This window comes from Homalodisca vitripennis, chromosome 7, assembly GCF_021130785.1.
Source record: "Homalodisca vitripennis isolate AUS2020 chromosome 7, UT_GWSS_2.1, whole genome shotgun sequence".
NCBI lineage: Eukaryota > Metazoa > Arthropoda > Insecta > Hemiptera > Cicadellidae > Homalodisca > Homalodisca vitripennis.
The window spans coordinates 106,364,241-106,385,739 of record NC_060213.1 but is presented as its reverse complement, the minus strand read 5'-3'; the positions used below and the strand labels follow the sequence as shown (position 1 = coordinate 106,385,739).

Sequence of the window (21,499 nt, the reverse complement as noted above, 5' to 3'; positions counted from 1 at the left end):
ACCACTATTACCAGTAGTGTGGCCAGTGATATAATTTAATAATAATATTAAGACACCTTAATCTAGAGTCCAGCAACTTAAGTAGTTATTTAAAATAGAGCCTCCAATTGTAGTGTTTTCTTTTAATTTGATTTATTCTTTAATACTACCGACATGAACCAGAGCTGATAGGTTTGTATCAATATCCAAATATCGTTGAATAACGCCTGCCAACAGTGATTTTCATTGGTTGTCCAACCTGTTCAGAGAGCAATGTTCAGTTTTGCTCTCCGACAGAGGTTTTTCCAAATTGTGCCTGACTCAGTCATGCATTAGCCGGCATTACTCTGGATACTTAGTGACACAATTCATCAGAAATAAATATTAAACTATACTAAACTATCAATTTACAATTTACTATCCTATCCACATTGTGTTTTTCTATATTTTGTTGAAACTGCCACAAGCGGCTGTGTTGTGAAAATTAATAGTTGTGATTGTGTGGTAATTAATACAAGTGATACAAGTATTGTGTTGTGTGTAACTAACCTCTATCTGGGTAAGCTAATCCAATTCTAACTTTTCCTTCCTTCTTGTTACTGAGTGCACTAACTTATTTTATTGTAGAACATATACAATATATATGTCGGTATTCATTATATCAATAACTCAACACAGAATAACAACAATCAAACTAATAGTAACACATCAATAACAATAATAAAATCTTAACAATAACAATAACATTTTAACAATAACCGTACCAAATCAACAATATATCATTCACACATGTAACAAATAAATAATTGAAATAACAAATATATATCTTTTCCTTCCTTCTTGTTACTGAATGCACAATCATTTTACTGTAGATCATATACAATATATATGTCGGTATTAATTATATCAATAACTCAACACAGAATAACAACAATCAAACTAATAGTAACACATCAATAACAATAATAAAATCTTAACAATAACAATAACATTTTAACAATAACCGTACCAAATCAACAATATATCATTTAACACATGTAACAAATAAATAATGAAATAACAAATATATAAATCTAATAATATGTAAATATACAAATTCAAGTTCATGTTATACTAACTGAACTACATTTTATCTGAGGACATAATTTAAAACTTAACATCTTCCTGCAATAAAATCCAATTGAACAATTTAGCACAATTTGTTTTAAATGAATTACAAGTCCTAAAAGAAATTGGTATTTGATTAAAATATTTAGGAGCAAGGTATTGGAAGGAATGCCTAAACATTTCTTTGTTCACTTTAGGAATTCTTATTGTGCCCTGTTATACATTACGGGTAGAGTAAAATAAATTTTGGTTCCCATTATTCCCACCTCTAATAAAGAAGGTTTCTTAACACCTTATATACAAACAGATGTTGAATCGGTAATATTTTTAAATCAACGTAAAGTGGAAATGAACTGTCAGTTTTTTGTTTACTTAAAATTGTTCTGAGGAAGTAGTTTTGCGTAACTCTTAATTTTTCAATTAGATATTTAAACGTCCCACCCCAACAATTTATACCATACTGCATCCGGCTTGAACCAGCTTAAGGCGGAACCCCTGATACCGGCTGACTCAAGTTTATTTAGGAGTATTTTGTGATTTACCAAGTCAAAAGCCTTTTTAAAGTCAACAAAAATACCAGTTGTCAATTTACTATTGTTTAAGCTACCATATATCAAGTTAGTTACGTCAATGAGAGCGTCCTCTGTTGACTTCCCCTTTTAAACCCAAACTGGTCTGTACTGAAAAATCTTTTATTATTTAGAAAGGAGACTAGACGAATTATTACAATCTTTTCAATAATTTTAGAGAAAACCGAAAGAAGGCTTATCGGTCTTAAATTGTCTAATTTTATTGAATTTGATTTTTTAAGAATTGGTACTACAATTAATTATTATACTTAGTTTTATTTTTTGATTCCTTATTATTATACTTAGTTTTATTTTTTATTCCTTATTATTATACTTAGTTTTCTTGTTGATTTGATAGAGGAGTGGAGAGTTTCTTCTGTACGGAATGTGGGCTGGGCTTCAAGCGACGCACTTCTCTGCAGAAACACCTTGTCAACCGACATGAGAGCGGCCAGGACCACTTTGTCTGCGACATTGACGGTTGCAGTCAGTTGTTTCCCAAGAAGATACACTTGACCAACCACAAGATAGAGGTCCATGGAATGGAGAGGAAGTTTCTGTGTCAGGTAGGTGCTCATGGCAAAGGGAGTGTATTAAAAAATGTTACAGAAATTCTAATTAAACACCAATTACTTTTTCATTATTAAGGACCCAACAAGGTCTTGCTAAAATCGTGTCATTGTCCAACCGTCTATGCGATAACTCTTGATAGAAAATTCTTAGAGATTTTTCATGTACATAGATTTCTTCTGGTTGAAGAATAGAAGTCACAGAGTTTTTCTTGAAAGTTGACCTAAGAAAATAGTTGACTGAGGTTTCTCCTGGGTTAAGGAGAACTGTATTGAGTTTGGGGTCATAGGATAAAATAGCAGTCCATTCCACTGTTTATCCGCCCATGTTATCGCATATTGCACTCTTTTGATACTTTCTGTTGGTCCTTGAATCTCTATTGTATCAGTTTATTTAAAGTTAACTAAAAACTGTGAAAAACTTTGAGTAAAAGGATATTGCCTAGGGTATTGTAAACATTTGAAAAAGGATAAAGCTAAATAGATAAGCATTTAGTAGAGTCCACCAGTCTGTACTTAGGTGTAGAATTATGGTTGATATTTGGATCACTGAATGATTCTAAGTTGGTATACCTCTGGTACTGAAGTTTTCTCATGCACTCTATGATTCTTTAGAGGATTATGTAAGTCCTCTATCTCATATAATATGTTTTTCTCTTGAATACAAATCTGAAATGCCTTAGCATATGAGGCAAAGACATTACACTGGCAGATAAATTTCCAAGTTCAAATTCTTCAAATTTCATGATGTGTGTAAACCAGCTCTATTTTTGATTGCTCCTGCTTTTTTCTGTATTGGCTGAAAGATATTTGGGTCTAGGTGTGTGGACACAAGTTCATGACTCAAGACAGTCTGTCTCGTCACCTCGAGTTCCACACCAACAAGAAGAGATTTGAGTGTCGCATCTGCTCCAAACTGTTTGCCACCAATGAGAAATTAACCTTCCATGTACGAACTCACACGGGTAAGTTGGGCTGTTTGTATTTAATTATTTACTTTCCTACTATTACTACTTTCAAAGTGTATTTTGTAATGAGAGAATGTCAAAGTAGTTTTATTCTATCCAATACAGTTTGTGTAATATGTTTTACTAGATACTCAAAGATCCATATTATAATAATTTATTTAACAGTACAATTGTATTTCAGTTATTTAGATTTATAAGCTGTACAACACATCCATTGATTTTATTCGGCAGCAATTTTTGGACACAAGCAGATGGTGACTGATTTAAATTACGTTTACTGTCATTGTGTTATTAGGCTACTTTGCTTGCCAATATTTAAAAAAGAACTGAATAGGTAACCTAAGGGGTAAAACAGAAGAAATTAATGCAGTCACTGTATGGTTTAAAGAACTCTAGAATGAACCAATAATAAAAATGGCTCACCCCTTTCCCTGATTTTTCTCAATCTTGTTTTTGCATTGACTAATACAATTTATTATTTGTTACCAGTTGGTTTTCGGCATAGGTTATTGCGAGCAAATTTATTGTGATCTATAGAATGTTTTTTTTTTCTCTTAGGACAAGCTTATAAATTGCACTTAGTCCTATAAGGACCTTAGCGCTGCTTCCGGGGTGTCAGGATATTCAGGATGGGCGAGGTTAGGGGGTAGGAGCCGCCTCCTATTGAGATACATGAGGAAGAATTAGGGCACTAATCTCAAAGTCATGTCCCTCCGGAAGAAGGAGAGGCCAGCTCTGAACCAGCCTCTCCAGTCAAAGCAGGCAGGAAGTGGCACACCCTTGTTGACTTATCGAATTACCCTTGCACTCTAGAATCTCGACATTTGCGGTTAGTGATGTGCCGCTCCTGGACATCCATAAGGTTGCCCAGATTTAAGTGACACATCGGTTTTTGCTGTGCCCAGTGTTAGGTTCAGCTGGAAGGTATAAACCAGCCAGAAGTGATCCCTGCTGGGTGTATAGAATGTTACTCAGTTCAATTTATAATAAATAGTTGGAAAAGACACACAAAATCTGTTGTGAGTCCTGACTTATGTGTATCACACTGCTTTGGTATAGTTTCTTTATTTTAATCTAGATTGTAGTTATGTGTTATCAAGTGAGTAAGACATCAGATTTGCATCTACAATCTGTATCGAAATGTTGTGGTACTGATTTTTTTCACTGAAAATTCACAAGTTAAAAAAATTCCTCTTCACAAACCTTTGTTGTCAAAAACAAACATGAACAAAGGACCCATGTATAATAAGATATCACACATTAATCCTCTGTGATTATTTTTAGTTTCAAAGGTCGTAAATTGTATGCATAAATTTAATTAAATTGTTAACTGTTTCAGGAGTAAATCATAATACATGTTCAGGAATTCTTTTTCGTTATAACAGGTGCTATAAACTGTGTTTATTGTTTAGGGGAGAAACCGTTTGTGTGTGACCGGTTGGGATGTACCAAATCGTTTGTGTCCAAGGCCAAGTTGACGGAACACTTGCAACGTCACAATGGAGAGAAGCGGCACAAATGTCCTGTCTGTGGGAAGCAGTACGCCAACAAACCTGACCTCAGGATACATCTCAGGTCTGTCTGCCACTAATCACAGAGTGGTGTCATCCAATAATTTTGTTATTTTACTGATGATTGCTAACATTTTCACCAATAATTCTACTAATATTAGTGATTACTGATATGCAAGATGTGGCTAGAAAATAAGCAGACTGAGGCTGAAAACAAATTTCAGTGACAGATATTTCCAATTTTACGTTATCCCCTTCAACATATTCTCCTCCTCAAACTATACACCGCTTCATGCGAATTTTCCACTGTGTATAATAATGCTGCAGATCATTTTCTGTAACCTTGTTCATGACATCTATCGCTTTTTCTCTTACTGCTCCAATAGTCTCAAATTGCATTCCTTCAAAGCTGACTTGACTACAAGGAACAAAAAATGTTACAGGGGGCCTCGTCAGGTGATCAGGGTTGATGATATAAGATGGGGATGTGGTATTCCACCAAAAAAGTCTTCACTGACAATTTTGATTCACTCCGGTATCCAATCAATATGCACGATCCATTTGATATAAAAAAACGCATTCATCATGGCCTTGAATTTTGATTTTGTCATTCATGGTTTTTACCCATCGAGAAGCAGAGGATTTCTAATTTATCGTTTGACATTTAGTTTTGAGATCGTAAGTAAAATAGCATGATTCATCGTATGTAATCACGTTTTCTAAGAAGGAAGATACTTTCGATGCTTTGTGAAATGTCAGAACAAATCATTCTATGGCATTCCTTCTGTTCAGGTGTGAGATACTTTGGAGCTATTTTTGAACACACTTTTTCATTTTGAAACTTTCATGAATAATTTGCTTAACACTTTTCTTGTTGAACAAGCTTACCAACCTTTTTAGTGTTAGCATTAGTTTTTGACGACGATGGTCTGCCAAATGGTGCGTCATCACTTGTGTCTTTGTGGCCATCTTTAAAATGTTAAAAGCACTGAAACACTTGTGTTTGTGATAAACTGTCTTCATAGTACACTTTTTGTAACATTACAAATGTTTCATTTGCAGATTTTCCAAGTTGAATAGAAATTTGATACCGTTCTTTCTTGATACTTAATACTTTCCAACACAGATAGAAAAGGTTAACTGCTTATAACTGACACTACAGGCAGAATAAGTACAGGAGCCATAGAAAACTCGAGAAGGGGTGGAAGGGGGAGTCACATAATCGGCTGTACGATATTCAGCTTTATTGCATTTGTTTTGTGACTCCACCAATACTAATCTGGTAATTTCTATCCACACCTTGTATTAGTAAGATTTACCAATAATCACTAATTGTTTAATGGCAATTGTCCAATGTTGTTCTACACACATTCCAATGTTAAGATTGAGATTGTGAATTGCCAGTCTTAATTGATCTTTTTGTCCATGGCATCAACTAAAATGTAGATCATTGATTATGATTCATGATGATCATTTTTCCGTCCATCCTTGAAAGTTTCCTACCCACTTACACATTTCAATGCCTCTGATCGCAATGTGGTTGTACACTTCACTTTTGTCAGTGAATTTTGTTGCTGAAATGTTTCTTGCTGTCAAAAACGTATTCCACAGGCAGCACACATTTTGAAGGAACACTGTAAATAGACATTCACATGACATTTAATTAGCCCTGGCGATTCATACTTTTTTATTAACCTTTGTGTTGGTTCATGTCATCAAGATTTGGGATTTCTTAAACTCCATAAGAATCCAATATATGTGCATTAAATAGTTTTCAAAATAATTTATTTTACCATTTTGTACTCCTGTTCTTTTCAATAAAAAATATTTGCACAAGATAACAAATATCATTTACATTTGCCATTTGTTTATAATAATCATACACAAGAACAGGGTTTATCTCCTATTTTCCAGATTATTACTACCCAGTATTTATGTGTGTGTATGGTAGGATGAAAAAAGTATATCAGTCTCTATGAAGCCATTTTATTATTGTTAGTTTACTTTTGTGATGTTCAACAATTATTTTCACTTTTTTAAGCTTGGTTTTTTTTAAGTTTCTGAAGTAGCTTTTTTGTCAACTTTATAGCTGCACAAATGTTGAATCTTTCTCTTTCAATAAAACAGAAAGTCACCAATCTGAAGTATGGTCCCCATGTTTCTAAGGGATTCCATAAGAGAGCTGTTGATGTGTTGATGTTTATGGGGATAACTGGGTTTCCAAAAACAGTGTTTTCCATTGAAGACTCTTGAAGCAATTGGAAATAATTTTAAATTATTAATAACAACTCTTATCCAATATAATTTTTATTTTTGGGACAAGGCCTTTCAAAACCAAAGGTTTCATTGGCAGACGACTCCACATAAAAATTAATATACTTTTAAACAAAACAAACAGTAATTCTGTAGATTTCTCAAATTCCCTTGAGATATGATTGTAGATTTGACATTTCTCTAGAATTAAATAAACCTTATTATGATCGTTTAAACTGTAATACACTAAACATGGAGAAAAATATTTTACGAAATCTGAAATTTGTTTTTTTGTAGGAAAATCCACCCATCTGGAGAGAATTTAGTTGATACGGCACCAGCTGATAGTGAGTGTATAGTAGCGACTCCGGACTTGCCAAGAGTGGAACAGCATCCGGAGCCTTCCGGTGTGGATATGTACCCTTCTTCACTGATCCTGCAAGTTGACAACCCTGGTAGTCAGTTGTACAACAGCATGCAGTTCTATCAGGAGCCGTTGCAGATGGTGAGATCGGTGACTGTTCCGCAGAGTGTGGTCATCACCAGCTACGAGACGGTCATGGGCATGTGAATCTGAGATGGACTACTCTTCTCCTGGAACCACAAGTCAGGAACATGTTTGATCAATCCACATTGAATTACAGCTCCAAGAGGAGTGTAAATATCAGCATGTTTGTTCATTGGCAATATGCAGAATTCTGCACCTTACTTCTGCTGACGCTTTATGATGTAATGCACATCTGAAAGCATTATGATTCCTTTCTGGTCTAGTTGTCATACATGAAAATGGAAAAGCTATCAGTGAAACAACTGTTAGAATTCAATAAAGGCTATAAGAATAGTTTTAAGTTAGATATGATTGGTTAGTAATTGTGAACCACCTCCTCAGAAAAAAGAGGGAAATCATTCAAGCAGCACATGAATTAAGCAAAGACTTTTTTTAAGTAAAAGGTTTTTGTTTTGAAAGTTATTTTTTTTATCAAAACAAAAATATTTTTGGAATAGTTTGTTTCTTAAATACAACATGGGATTAACTATATAGAATTGTAGTCCAAAGTACAAAGAATCCTTGATGGTGTAGTAAAACGAGAATACAAGAAATTTAAGCACTCATACTACAACATTTTTCTTTTTCAATTCAAATTCATAGTCATGAAATCTGTAAACTAGTGACTACACTTGAATTCTTTACTATATGAGAGGATTTTACAGAAACTGTGTACTATAACGGCTGTGATAAACTAATTTTAATTTGAATGTCGTAAGTGGTTGAAGACAAAACTCATTCTCAAGGGTGTTAGATCACCAAATAAATATTGTATTTTCAGTCAGTGTCATGAAATCCTGACGCTAAAAATTAGGTTTAAATAAACTACATGTATTTTGCATGTACATAGTACTTTCTTGCTATCAAAGTGGGATTAAGCCTCTTCTTATCACAATAATACCCTTACGCTTTAGAACGAAATTTTGGGATGATAAAATAAATTTGATTATTTGTTTATGAAACAAGATTCTATTCTGATCAAGCATAATAAAATTTTTAAATTTATTTCTTGAAAAATGTTGATAATACACAAAAGTAATTTTTTATTTTAAAATTAAAATATATAAGGTATATTTTGTATGGAGTACTGAACAGCAAAAAAACGAAGACGTAGAGCAATAAAGTTTTGTATGTAATGATTATTACCTAGTATTAAGTTATTTATGGCAGTTTACAGTCTTTTGGATCATTGTATACAAATTATACATATTGGTAATTATACACAAAGGTATGAATATAAAATATTAAATCAAGTAATTTTTGCAAGTATAAAAAAAAAATGAACATATCAGATTTCAGAGTTGAATTAGTTATTATTAAGTTAATACAACTTTTACTTTTGCATGAATTATTTAGGGTACAAAATTTACATTTTTAATTCAGTAAACAAAATTAGTCAGCTATTTTTCTTCATATATTGTGTATAAAATGGTGTATGGACTTTGATCGTTTGTAACAAAACAAACCAATATAAAAATATTCTGACATTACAGAATGGTTGTAAAATTGAATCACAAGAAAAGCAGCTATATAGTTTTAGCATTAATGTGATGTTGTCTGGTACATTTATTTACCATATTAGACCTGTAAAATAACAGAATTTTGTATAAAAATTTATATTTATTTATAATTTATGTATAACACGATTCAGCAGCTTCTTACTTTACTTTGATTATCGTTATAAACTTCAGTGCAGTATTTATTTTACAGTATTAATATAATGTTATATTTTTGTACATACATATTAGTCTTCCAAATCAAAAGGTTGTTGTTAATTTGGTGTAATTGATGTAAATATTTGTGGAGAATAATTTCTGTTTGTTTTATATTAAACAATATTCAATGATTAAAGTGGGATTTATTTAGCCATCCTTAAATGAAATCCTCAGTGGTTATTGGGAAGTGTTTCATTTTTTGTTTCTTTTTGTTGGTTCACTTTTGTAAATATAATATATACTTTTCAAGAATAATTTTTGACCAAAAAAGTGATGTATTGTTTGAAAAAAATGTATCAAAATATATCAATTATTATAGTTAAACAAGAGAGTTATTAAGCATACCAGAACGTGAGTTAAGACACAAATTGTAATAATATTATTGCTTTTAAATTGCACAAGTATTTTTCCACTAAATAACTTATATGAGAAAACTTTATTAGGCTCAAAATTTAATAGAGCTTCAAAAGTAAAAGTTTTTCAAAAATAATTTTTCCTCAAATTTTATGAATTTAATTGTAAAAAAGTACTTCCTAGGTATGATATTTACAAATCTCAATAATTTTTTAATCTGAAGAAAACAATAAACCTGCGTAATACTAACTTCTTAACCCAGCAGGGATCACGTCTGGCTTATTTATACCTTCTAGTTGAACCTACCACTGGGCACAGCAAAAACCGATGAGTCACTTAAATCTGGGCAACCTTATGGGTAATTACTGCGGGAGATGATTGTTGGGTTTGGTAGGGTTCGTTCCCTAAGTGTCAGAGGTCTTGCTAGCCTCAACAAGGGTTTACCACTCCCAACCTGCTTTGAGGCTGGTTCAGAGCTGGCCTTCCCTTCTTTCGAGGAGACATGACTGACTATGAGATTAGTGCCCTAAATTCCTGAATTCTTTACCCATCTTGAATATCCTGTCACTCCAGAAGCAGCCCAAAGATCCTTATTGGACTAGGTGCAATTTATGAGCTTCTTGTCCTAAAAGAACAATAACAACAACAAAAGCACCAACTTCTTAAAACAGATATTTTATACCTGTCCTTTTAATGTTCAGTGGTGTAACTGGGACTTGGAGGGATGGGGTTTGGGGGATGAATCTGATTGAAGAACACACTACACCAGACGGTATGAAATAAATATAAATTTAACCCTCCTATCGATTTGTAAGGGTTTTTGTAAACTATTTAAAAAAATGGACATGCTTAAGTAAAAGTACACTTATTATACATATTTATTTTTACCAAAATAGGTAGAATTTGAATATTGCACTGGAAAAAGTATTAGCACTTACAAAGAAAATTGATTCTAAAAACTAGTGGTTCAAAATGAGTTGCTGATCATTAGTGTGAATCTAGGGGAACCCAAAATGAGTTGCTGGCTCTCAGTAGGAGGGTTAAATAAATTAGGCAGGCCTAATTCAAAGTAAAACGTTCAACTTTTGTATTTAAAACACATAATTTTTCTGTTATATATATGTATATATATTTTTTTTTATTGTTCAGGGAATTTAGGGGGTTATATCCCCCTCATCTCTAGTTACATAACCGATATGGTTAACTTGTGACTGTGGTAATCTCATAATATTCCATTGTACGAGTATATAAAAGGTAAAGGCATCTGTAAGTGAATTGTCTGGAGTTCTTGAATGGTGTTCAGCAGCAATTCAAGTTCTTTGTCCCTTCAGGTCATGAACTTCTCTAAGCCTTTGAAAGATTATGCCAGTAGCCATGCAGTCAATTCCTTTTTGGACAGGTTTTGGTTGGGAATCTTGAGTGTTTGTGGTAGGTTTTTAAAGAATTTTGCACCATCATAAGTGGATTTTCTTCTCATAGAGTACTTCCCTTGTAGAAACAATTCGTAGTCAGAGGCATTTCTAATCTAGAAAACATGTCTCTTTGTGTTTTTGAAAGTGTGTATGGAAGCGTGTGGGGTATGGTCAACAAGATGAATATTGAGAGTGATACGAGAGTTCTTAGATCTATGAATACTTGACTATAGCTTTCTTTCTTGACTGAACTAATTATGGATTGAACATTCCTTTCTTGTGCATTTCTTGGTGCCAAGCCTTACCAGACCACAATGGTTTATACTGTAGGAGCATATATTGTATGCCGTTTTGCTCATTCATGGAGTGCTGACATAGCAACGATAGCAGCTCAGTTTTTGACATAGCAACTGTTTATGGATCCCTCCCCATAGAGCTTCTCTTTATTACTCGCTACTGAACCTCTGTAAGTGTAACACTAAGAATGCCCTACATTATTTTTCAATATATTCTCAATTTTTGCTGTTTTGTCTTAGCGTCATTCAGAACAAGGTCAGTTTTGACAAACACAAACTTAAAGTGTTACTTTGTGCTTGTGCTAATTAGCCTACGCACAGGCTGCTTGCCCATGTAGGCTAATTTCCACTGTAGAATGTAGAATATATGTAGTTATTTCAATGAATTCTATGTACAGAGTGATCAATATAAAAGTGTCCGCAACTTATATCCGTAAACAGTTTTAAATATCCTTGATTTGTTTGACGATTACCCAGGCCTATGGGAAACTTAAAACAAGTCTGAAATGCAAAACAATTTACATTTTGAACAAAACACTACACATTGTTGGTCTTAAGGCAAATGCTGATGCCCCATGCTCCATCTAGTTCAAAATTGTCTCAGCAAATAAGTTAAGAGGCTAAGGCCAAAAAACTAACCCATTTTATACAGACGGACAAACTGCTTCTTTGACATTTTGATCTCAAAATCAATAAAATTCTCCATCTAGTTCAAAATTGTCTCAGCAAATAAGTTAAGAGGCTAAGGCCAAAAAACTAACCCATTTTATACAGACGGACAAACTGCTTCTTTGACATTTTGATCTCAAAATCAATAAAATTCTCCATCTAGTTCAAAATTGTCTCAGCAAATAAGTTAAGAGGCTAAGGCCAAAAAACTAACCCATTTTATACAGACGGACAAACTGCTTCTTTGACATTTTGATCTCAAAATCAATAAAATTCTTCTTTGGATCAAACCTATGTGCGGAGTTTCGAGTGTCTAGGACCTTCTTTTCAAAATTTATCTCATAGGTGAACTTTCAGGTCCATAATAACTGTAAATAGAAGCCACCATAACTGACTGAGGAGTGGAAGTTTTGCCAACACAAGGTTGAATGAATATGTAAGACCAAGTCTACGTAAGATAGGTTTTCCATAAGGAAATGAGAGAAAGGGGGGAGAATTTAGCTGAAGACTCTCCACTGAGGAGAGAGATGACTTCTAGCAAATATTTTTTAAGATGAAGTAAAATTTAATATACTGCAGATATTACTGGGTAAAAATGTTTACAGATGTCATATTTAAGTACAGGCTTAAAACAGTTACATCAGTTATCAACATCAACTAATAATAATATTTTCAGTTATAATAAAGGCCTAGAACATAAATAGACCAATAGTAACAAATTTTGTTTACTATCAATATTGCCATTTACTTTTTGTAGTATATTTAAAAGTGTTCAATTTACTTTGTCACTAGCTTAATCACTGTCATCTGAAAGGACACACTACTTCTTTTTTTGGAGATTAAGCTAGAACTAGAGCCAGCAAATAGTATCAAGTGTACTTGTTTGTCAAAAAGATATTTCTAGCCATTTTGGCACATTCTAATAGTCTACCATGCTCTTTTTGAAAGCCATAGCATAATGCTATATAGTTTGTCAAATAATAAATTCCAAAAAGAGTCCTCTTTCTACAGAAGTGTGCCTTAAGAATAATGACAGAACTGCAACATCGAGGTAGTTAGAGAAAGAGAGAGAATAACTTTATTAAAAAATCATTAAGATTTGAAAGGCAACAAAAAATTACACTACATCACATTTTTACAGAACAATGTTACATTAAATATATTTGTCAAAGTTTTTCCAGGGCAGGAACTCATCCACAGTGTAGAATAGTTGTTGAGCAAGCCATTTTTTTTAAATGGAGTCTGAGATTATGGTTGTTTTGACTCTTTATTTTACAACCTTCTCAACTCATTTGGGAGATGGTTTTAAAACTTGGCACCAGCGTATGCTGGTTTCTTCCTGTACAATGCTGTGTTGTGAAATGGAAGTTTGCAGTTGTTGGCAAATCTGGTATTGTGTTGATGAATAGCAGCAAGTCTTTGAAATTCATTTGTACAAGCAGACGAAATCACTGCCAGGACGTAGTGAGAAACCACTGTCAGAATTCCCATATCTTGAAAAGTTTTCCTACAGCTATCACGTATTCCCAATCCAGCCAATGTTCTTATTGCCCTCTTTTGGAGAAGCAAAACCCTTTCTAAGTTGCTATAGGGTGAGCTCCCCCCCCCCCATAAGGTGATTCCATAGGTCATATGGCTCTCAAAAAGACTATTGTAAGCAGTTTTTTCACAGAGGATGTCAACATGGTTCTTCCAAGAGAGGTCAACGTCCACAATAACTCCCAGATGTTTGGTGTGGCCTTTAGTTTCAAGATTAGGTATACCAGCAACTTCATTTTTCTTTGCTCCAAATATCAGCTACTTCATCTTTTCTTCATTAAGGTCCAAGTCATTGTTGTTGCAGTAGTCAAGGGCCATATTCACTGCTATGAAAGAGTTGATCTCAAGATTGTTCACAGATTTGTGTGAAGATAAGATGACAGTATCACCAGCGTACATGAAGCATTTGCTATATGGGTTGATATAGGTGGGTAAATCATTAATAAACAATATGAATAAAGATTTCCTCAACACTGACCCCTGAGGAACACCTTTAGAGACATGTAATGGAATAGATCTTGTTTTGCATGTTCCATCTTTGATTGAGTAGGTTAGTTCCACGATCTGAGATCTGCCTTTACAGGTAACTGGCAAATCATCGAAATGCTGTTCTATTAATTCTTAGATCATTCAGTCTTAGTTGTAGACATGTCTCAAAATCTGGACACTACCAGCAGTCTACATCCTAAAAACCATTCTGTATTCTTCAGGACAAAATTTAAACAGACTAGCTGATTTTTGTAACAAGTAAACAAGAAATTCACTTGACTTTGCCTTACCAGTGCACAGAATGAAAGCCTTCACAAAGAAACTCTCATATGCTATATTTAGACCATTTAATTCATATTACTACTACCTGAACTCAAGACAGAGTGCTCCAAGGGTACCTGAAGACACAATTATAAAACTGGATGCTTGCAGATCCAATCTACAGCTTGGATGAATTCAAAACATGCACCCAGGGCTTAAATTTCACCTTTGATTTGATTATGTGTGTAACTAGTATAATTAAAGATATCACACTCTAGAGGAATCCTGTCAACACAGCGCAAAGACTAATTAAAATTTGTATGCCTAATTTTACTTAACTGACCTAACATTGTATTAACATGTATGACACTATTGCACTTCTCAATAAAATTGTTAATACAAAATATAATTGAGTATTCACAAAAATATACTCTCAAGTTATATGTTAATTGCTTATATAATTATTTTAATTAACTCTAGTGTTAGTCTATTGCTTTCTTTTATTCACTCAGCCGGGATAAGAAATAACACCTCCCCAACCGGATATATGTTGCAACTGCAATGCAATGCAATAGAAGAATAGCACTAATTTCGATGGTTCAGAATAATAGTTACATTAGCCTCTTCCTTTTTCTAACCATCACTATCATAATTAATTCACTGGAAACATTAAATACTAAGCCATATGACTAGTGATTTCTTCTTCTTCCCATATAATATCCAGAAAAGCCATTCATCATTTTTGTTTATATTCTATGTTGTTGCTAGGGAAACGTGACGAAGAAACCAGAATGGCCAGAAGTGAGAGAACATTTCTTAAATGACAGTCCTGACTGCAAAGGGTTAAAAACATATTAAATAGAATATAATTTTTTAACTAGATAACATTTAGAACCTTGGAGCTACTGTGCACATGTTAAAAGCTCACTTCTTTTCAATATCTGTATGTACAAAAAGTAACTGGTTCTACAAAAACAACATTAATGAAAAATTGTTTAAACATCTTAAAGCATTTGTACATTACACTATTGAATTTTTGCTCTGTTTTTGGTAGTTCACTTGTATATCTGTACTATTATATAAACATCTAATGGTGCCTGTCTGTGTACTCAGACACATAACAATTATTGGACCAATTGTACTGAAACTTTACATGGACATTCTTAGGATCCTGGTTAACATATAGTCCTATTCTTATTTCGAAAATCACTCCAGGCTACGTCCCACTGGTCTGTAAAGTAGTATTACAGCAAACAAATATTAGGCCTATTAATTTAAAGAGCTTGTTCAGTACGTAATCAACTGTTTTGTGTAAACATTGTTTTATCAAAGCACAACCATATTTTATGTTAATTTAACCACTACTTTCAATTTGTTTACATTTATAGTCTTAAAAGCATAGAGTAAGCTTGCATAGAGTAAGGCACCATCTTGCTCACGCCCGCACCCACCGCTCTTCCTTCATCACTGGAATTGTCTTTGACTCCATTAGCCTTCTTTTCTACTTTTCTCTCTGCTTCCCAGACCACTCCAGTTGCAAGTACATTGAGTACCTCGCATCCTTCTTGTATTCAAAACTTAGAGGCTGAAAATAATGTTCTTATAGAAAATGTTTTTAAACTGAGGGATAGAGTAAGGGCAATTTTGGACCATTCTATAGAATCTAATATATGAGTATTCACCAATGAAATGTTTGTGATGAATTCACAAGGCCCAACCAGCCCGATGACATCACCAGTACTAGCTGCTGCTCCCCCTCCAGCTGCTCCCCCTCCAGCTGCTCCCCCTCCAGCTGCGCCTTCTACCATAGACATCACGGTGCAATGTGACCGTCAGACAGCTTGTCACAATACTCAATGCGTGCAGGATAAGACCCTCATAACTAGCCTCAAGAACACCGTAGAGGTTATGGAGCAGAAATAAAATGCCTCAATGATATGAAGGTAGCAGTCACAAGTAGAAAGTGCAAATTAACAAAAAGCATAGTCCCCTCCAAGTTAACAATGAATAAAAATGCCCATCGCAACCAGATCCAGAATCTGAAAAAAGAACAGAAACAATTCTACTACACCAATTCTAAAACACCAAAACAAAAACCAACTAATAATAAACAAACAAGAAATAAGCAGAAAACAAAAAGTTGTAAAAAGCAACAAAACCTTCCACTTATTATATTTCAAAGAGAGTAACAGCCACGGCCATCTGCAGCATTACTTCAGGGGATTATAGACCTGCGTCCTAGGATTACTGCGATGGTTAAGCCAGGAGTGAAGCTTCTAAGTGTGACGTCCGACACTCTGCCTCCACCTGATAGCTGTACAACACTAATCACTGGAACTAATGATGTCAATACATTGACCATACCGACCCCATGACCCAGCGGCTTCTAGACGTGTTATATTCCTTCGGATTGGAGTGGGCTGTGAGCTTGCCCACTAGAGTGACCGCTACATCGAGCACAGCCATTGACAAGTCATCACAAACATTTCAACTACTGAGGTCTTTGTATAGGACACCGCCATCTCTGACCATTTTGTGCAGGAGGATAGTAATCCATGAAGTGACGCCAGAACCGGAACACCAAACTAAAACATTCAGTCTCTACATCCCAGAAATGTTTATTATCTCTGTCAGCTCTTTCAAAGGAATCCTGGACTTTTATTAAACAATTTTCAATCCCCAAATGAGGCATGCAACGCAGTCAGTAATTGTAACCACACATCTTGATGCCATTTGCCCATTCAAAATGTTCAAGGAAAAAAATAAAAATTCAAAAAAAGTCAATGGGTTATCCAGGGCACTCTAAAAAAATCACAATTTTACTACTCCATATTTAGGGAATCTCAAGATGAGTGGTTTAAAATTTGTTAAAAGTCATAAAAGCAGCTAAAGTCTGTGATATTGAAAGTAGACTGAAGAGAGCTGACAACATATCCAAGGTTCGATTTTGTCTCCTTCAACAAATTAATGAAATTCGATCCATTACTATGGTAAAGGACACCCTTCTACAGAAAGTGGAATCGACTCGCTTTATAAGAATGTACCTCGACAGAGGATTAACTCGGACCAATCATGTTAAGCATGTATGTGCAATGGTTGCTTTAGGGGTTTTGCCATGAGGGATTTGGCACAGGTTTGCTTTTATGGCATTGTAAAGATGACCTATTTTGGCCTTTTATACCCCCCGGCATATACCTTTGGGGTGGATGTGCCAGGATCAGATTCAACAGAGTTTTCAGGGGCTTCAGAAGTAAGTCATTAGAATTATGTTCAAATTGAAACCAAGAGGGATGTGCTGCAATGCTTTTCCCGTGCTCCCTAACACGGTTTTCTGACCATACCCTGCCTCTATATCCTGGATGTAGCACTATATTGTTGATTCCGATGTGAGTTAGTGCGGGCCAGAGATATCCACAAGTATGATACTAAAGGTAGGGGACAGCTACAGGATGCATCATAGAAGACTGGCATTTCAACAAATTTACAAGCTGGTGTCAGATTAATTAATAGTCTCCTGAGAGCATAAAAAATGTCAACAACCCAACATTGTTTAAAGTTCAATTATACGACTTTTAGTGTCTGAAGTGTTTTACTCTGTAGATGAGTTCATGTTACGCCGCTGGGAGGACTAGTTTTCGTAACTAAGTACCGATGTATGAATGCCATGTATAAATGAGTGAGAGAATGTAATGTAATATATGTATGTGTGCAATAAATAAATTTTAGAATAGTAAATCTGCAAGCTTTTTAGCTGAATTTATTGACATTTGCAAAATGCCATGCAAAATTATTTGAAAGCAATAAAAATATTATTATGATTATGATTGATAGTAACACTTCTTATTTCAAATTTTTCTGTAACCAGACTCATACTCAGACCGGTTTTGGAACAATTTTACGTTTATTTGAAGTGACTGCATCAACAGACGCGGTGGTGGAACTTGACAGGGCCCGGCCAAATATCTTTTTCTGGAGCCCGTCAAAGCTGAGTACGGTCCTGTCTGCAACTGCTGTTGAGCACAGAGTAGGAAACTATCTAGATACAAAATTAAAAGTTTTAGTTAAAATTTACTTTAACTGTACATTTTATAAAATTTTAAGTATGCAGTGCTTGGTTAATATTGTAATGTTTACATAAAATACAAAGTTACTATCTAATTTTTACTATATACTTAAAGTTACAAGTAAGTATCAAATGCAAAGTTTTATATAACTTTTACTACAAATTTAGAGACCGATCTTTTTTTTGACAGATGTAGACTTCTCAAACCTGTGAACATATTTTTTTGATCAGGAAAACAAGGCAAAATTAACTCTGGAACAAAAACTACTAAAAGCGGAGTAAATTACATTACCCATAAATGTACACTTTTTTACATATTTTCTAACTGAACTTTGGTATTGAAAATAACTTACTCAAACCACAAGTGCTCATTCACGTGCAAAACCTATGAAATTTCATATGAAGCCACCGGTAACTGCTAGTTTGAAATAACTAATATAATGTTAGGCTGTGCATTTAATAAAAGTAACTATATTAGTATAAATTAAATTTTTTATTGGACAAGAATTCTTTTTAATAAGAAGCAAAAAATTTAGATTACTGGGCCATATTAATAGAAGGGGAAGGAATTGGTCATTCAAAGCATGGGAAGGAAGACCAAAGGAAACATAACCAAGAGGAAGACCCAGAATGAGGTGGGGATATCAGACAATAGCAGACCTGGGGAAAATAGGAAAAATCTTAGAGTAAGCCAAAAAAGGAGGGCATGGAGGAGCATTGTTGGTGAGACCAAAGTCCAAAGGCTATTCAAGTCCATACCATAAAAATGTGTACTCTTTTGAATCTGAATCAGACTGATTTGTCTTCCCATCAAGTCTCCTCACTTAAGAAGAATGAATGTTATTTCTGTGGACGACCTAGGCACCCACTAAACAGATATCCCGCTAAGGATTCTATTTGCAATATTTGAGAAAAAGGGACATTGGGCCACAGTGTTTAATTCTACAAATCAATCTAGTTAAATAAGGACAAACACTTTCAAAGCAAAAGGACAGAAGTAAACTCCATGACATCATCCACATTGGCTACATCTAAAAAATGTCTTTCCAAAGCAACAGTTCCCTGGTTATCAATGGAAATCAAGTCGAAGCCTTAATTAACACAGAGAGCTCTGATAGTTTTATACCTGAGACTGTTGTTAGAAAATACAACACTCGTAAATATCCAATGAAGCATCAAATATCTATGGCATCAACCAGTCATGTTTCTTCTACAATCAGCCATTGTATTGTTGACATGGAATATAACGGACATAAATACCCGCAAACTCCTAATTCTATGTGATTTATACCCTGATGTTATTATAGGACATGATATTCTTCACCAACATTCAACTGTAGAGTTAAAGTTTGATGGAGGACGGCCACCCTTGAATGTATATTATAACCTTATTAGTGCCAAAGTCCAGCCACCACTATTATTCAGTAATCTGTCCGATGATGTAGTCTCATCACTACTCTAAAGAAGACAGCAAGTTCATAAAAAATGAAGTTAAAAGACTGCACTCGGAAGGAATAATTGAACCCAGTAGCACGCTGTGGTGAGCCCAAGTAGTTGTCATCAATAATGGACACTTGAGACGTTTGTACATTGACTACTCGCAAACTGTTAACAGGTTAACACAACTCGACGCATATTTTTTGCCGCATATAGAATAATTTGTATCAACCATTACTCAGTACAAAGTATTTAGTACAATAATTGATCTGAAGAAAGTATTTACAGTAGTACAATTGATCTAAATGAAGCATATCATCAAATTTCAATACTTCCTAAAGAACGACCATTCACAGCATTTGAAACTAACAGATAACTTACCATTACACTTGTATTCCTTTTGGCGTTGCTAATGGTGTAGCTTGTTTTCAAATAACTCTTGATCAGATTATAGAATTAAAAAATCTCAGATATATTTGCTTATCTGGATGACATCACTATTGGTGGTCAAAACCAGGCTGAACATGATCGTAATCTTTCCAGATTCATGGAAGCAATCAATAAATACGATCTCACTGTAAATAAACACATATGTAAATTCTCAAAAACTATCATTCTGGTTCTGGGGTACATTGGGGAAAACATGTCTATGCGCCCTGATCCAAATCGATTCAAGTCTCTTTTATAATTTCCCGACCCAAATTATAATGCAACTCTTACCGAGATCTTGGTATACATCTTACTATGTCAAGTGGATACAAAAATTATCTTAGAAGATTCGGTTTCTCACTAACATAAATTCATTCCCTTTAAATAGTGAAGCGAAATTTGCCTTCAAGACTTTAAAAGAGGAAATAGTGAGTTCCAGTATGATTACAATTGATGAGACTATATTAGCACTATATTCTTATGTTAGTGTCTACCAATCTGGGAAAGAAAATGTTGTAGCAGATGCTGTTTTTCATGTTTCCTCTTCTCTTTCAACTCGGGAATCTGAAAAACTTTATCAGATGCACACAGATATTGTACGAATGTTTCACTTCTTGAAAAACAAGATCCCCAATCTTCCCTACTCTATAGAGGATGTGTGTAGGATGACTGCTACATGCACCGTTTGCGCAAAAATGAAGCCAAGATTCTATCGCAAACCTACAACTACATTAGTTAACGCTCTGGCACCTTTTTAGAGACTAAATATTAATTTCACAGAACCTATTCTCTCAGTTACACGAAACAAATACATTCTAACCATTGCCGATGAGTTTTCATGATATCCATTTGCTATTCGATGTTCAGATACATACATCCACATCTTCAGTAATCAAAGCTTAGAGGATGTGTTACCATTCAGAATTGCCAAAAGTCGCTCATCACCCAATGATTCTCAGGGTAATTCTAAAGTAGAGCGTTACAACGGAATCATTTGAAATACGATTTCACTTATCCTGAAAAGTAAAGGAATGAAGACAAAACAATGGGAATGTGTTGTTCCAGAAGACTTGCACTGATTTTTTCCTTATGCCACAGTGCCACAAACGAAACTCCACACGAACGCTTTTTCAAACATCCAAGAAGGTCTTTGTAGGAACATCCCAACCGCAGTGGCTGATGAATCCTGGTCCGGTACTGGTTAGGAGACAAGTGTGAAGTAACAAATACGAATCTCTGGATACGCAGGCACAACTTGAAGCTAACCCTGACTATGCTCGCACCAACTACAACCTTCGGAGAGAAGCAGTTATATCAACCCGTAACCTTGCA

The 21,499-nt window shown here is 34.5% G+C and overlaps 1 protein-coding gene across 1 annotated transcript in view; it reads left to right on the top strand.

The window, feature by feature from the left end:
* LOC124366150 (zinc finger protein 260-like) overlaps positions 1 to 9,354 on the top strand; it is a 39,332-nt gene extending 29,978 nt beyond the window's left edge. The window contains exons 8-11 of the mRNA XM_046822473.1: positions 2,014 to 2,221; positions 3,045 to 3,189; positions 4,605 to 4,767; positions 7,254 to 9,354. Of these exons, the coding sequence (XP_046678429.1) occupies positions 2,014 to 2,221; positions 3,045 to 3,189; positions 4,605 to 4,767; positions 7,254 to 7,527 (790 nt within the window). The 3' untranslated portion in view covers positions 7,528 to 9,354. The remainder of the gene's footprint in view (positions 1 to 2,013; positions 2,222 to 3,044; positions 3,190 to 4,604; positions 4,768 to 7,253) is intronic.
* The last annotated feature ends 12,145 nt before the right edge of the window (positions 9,355 to 21,499 follow it).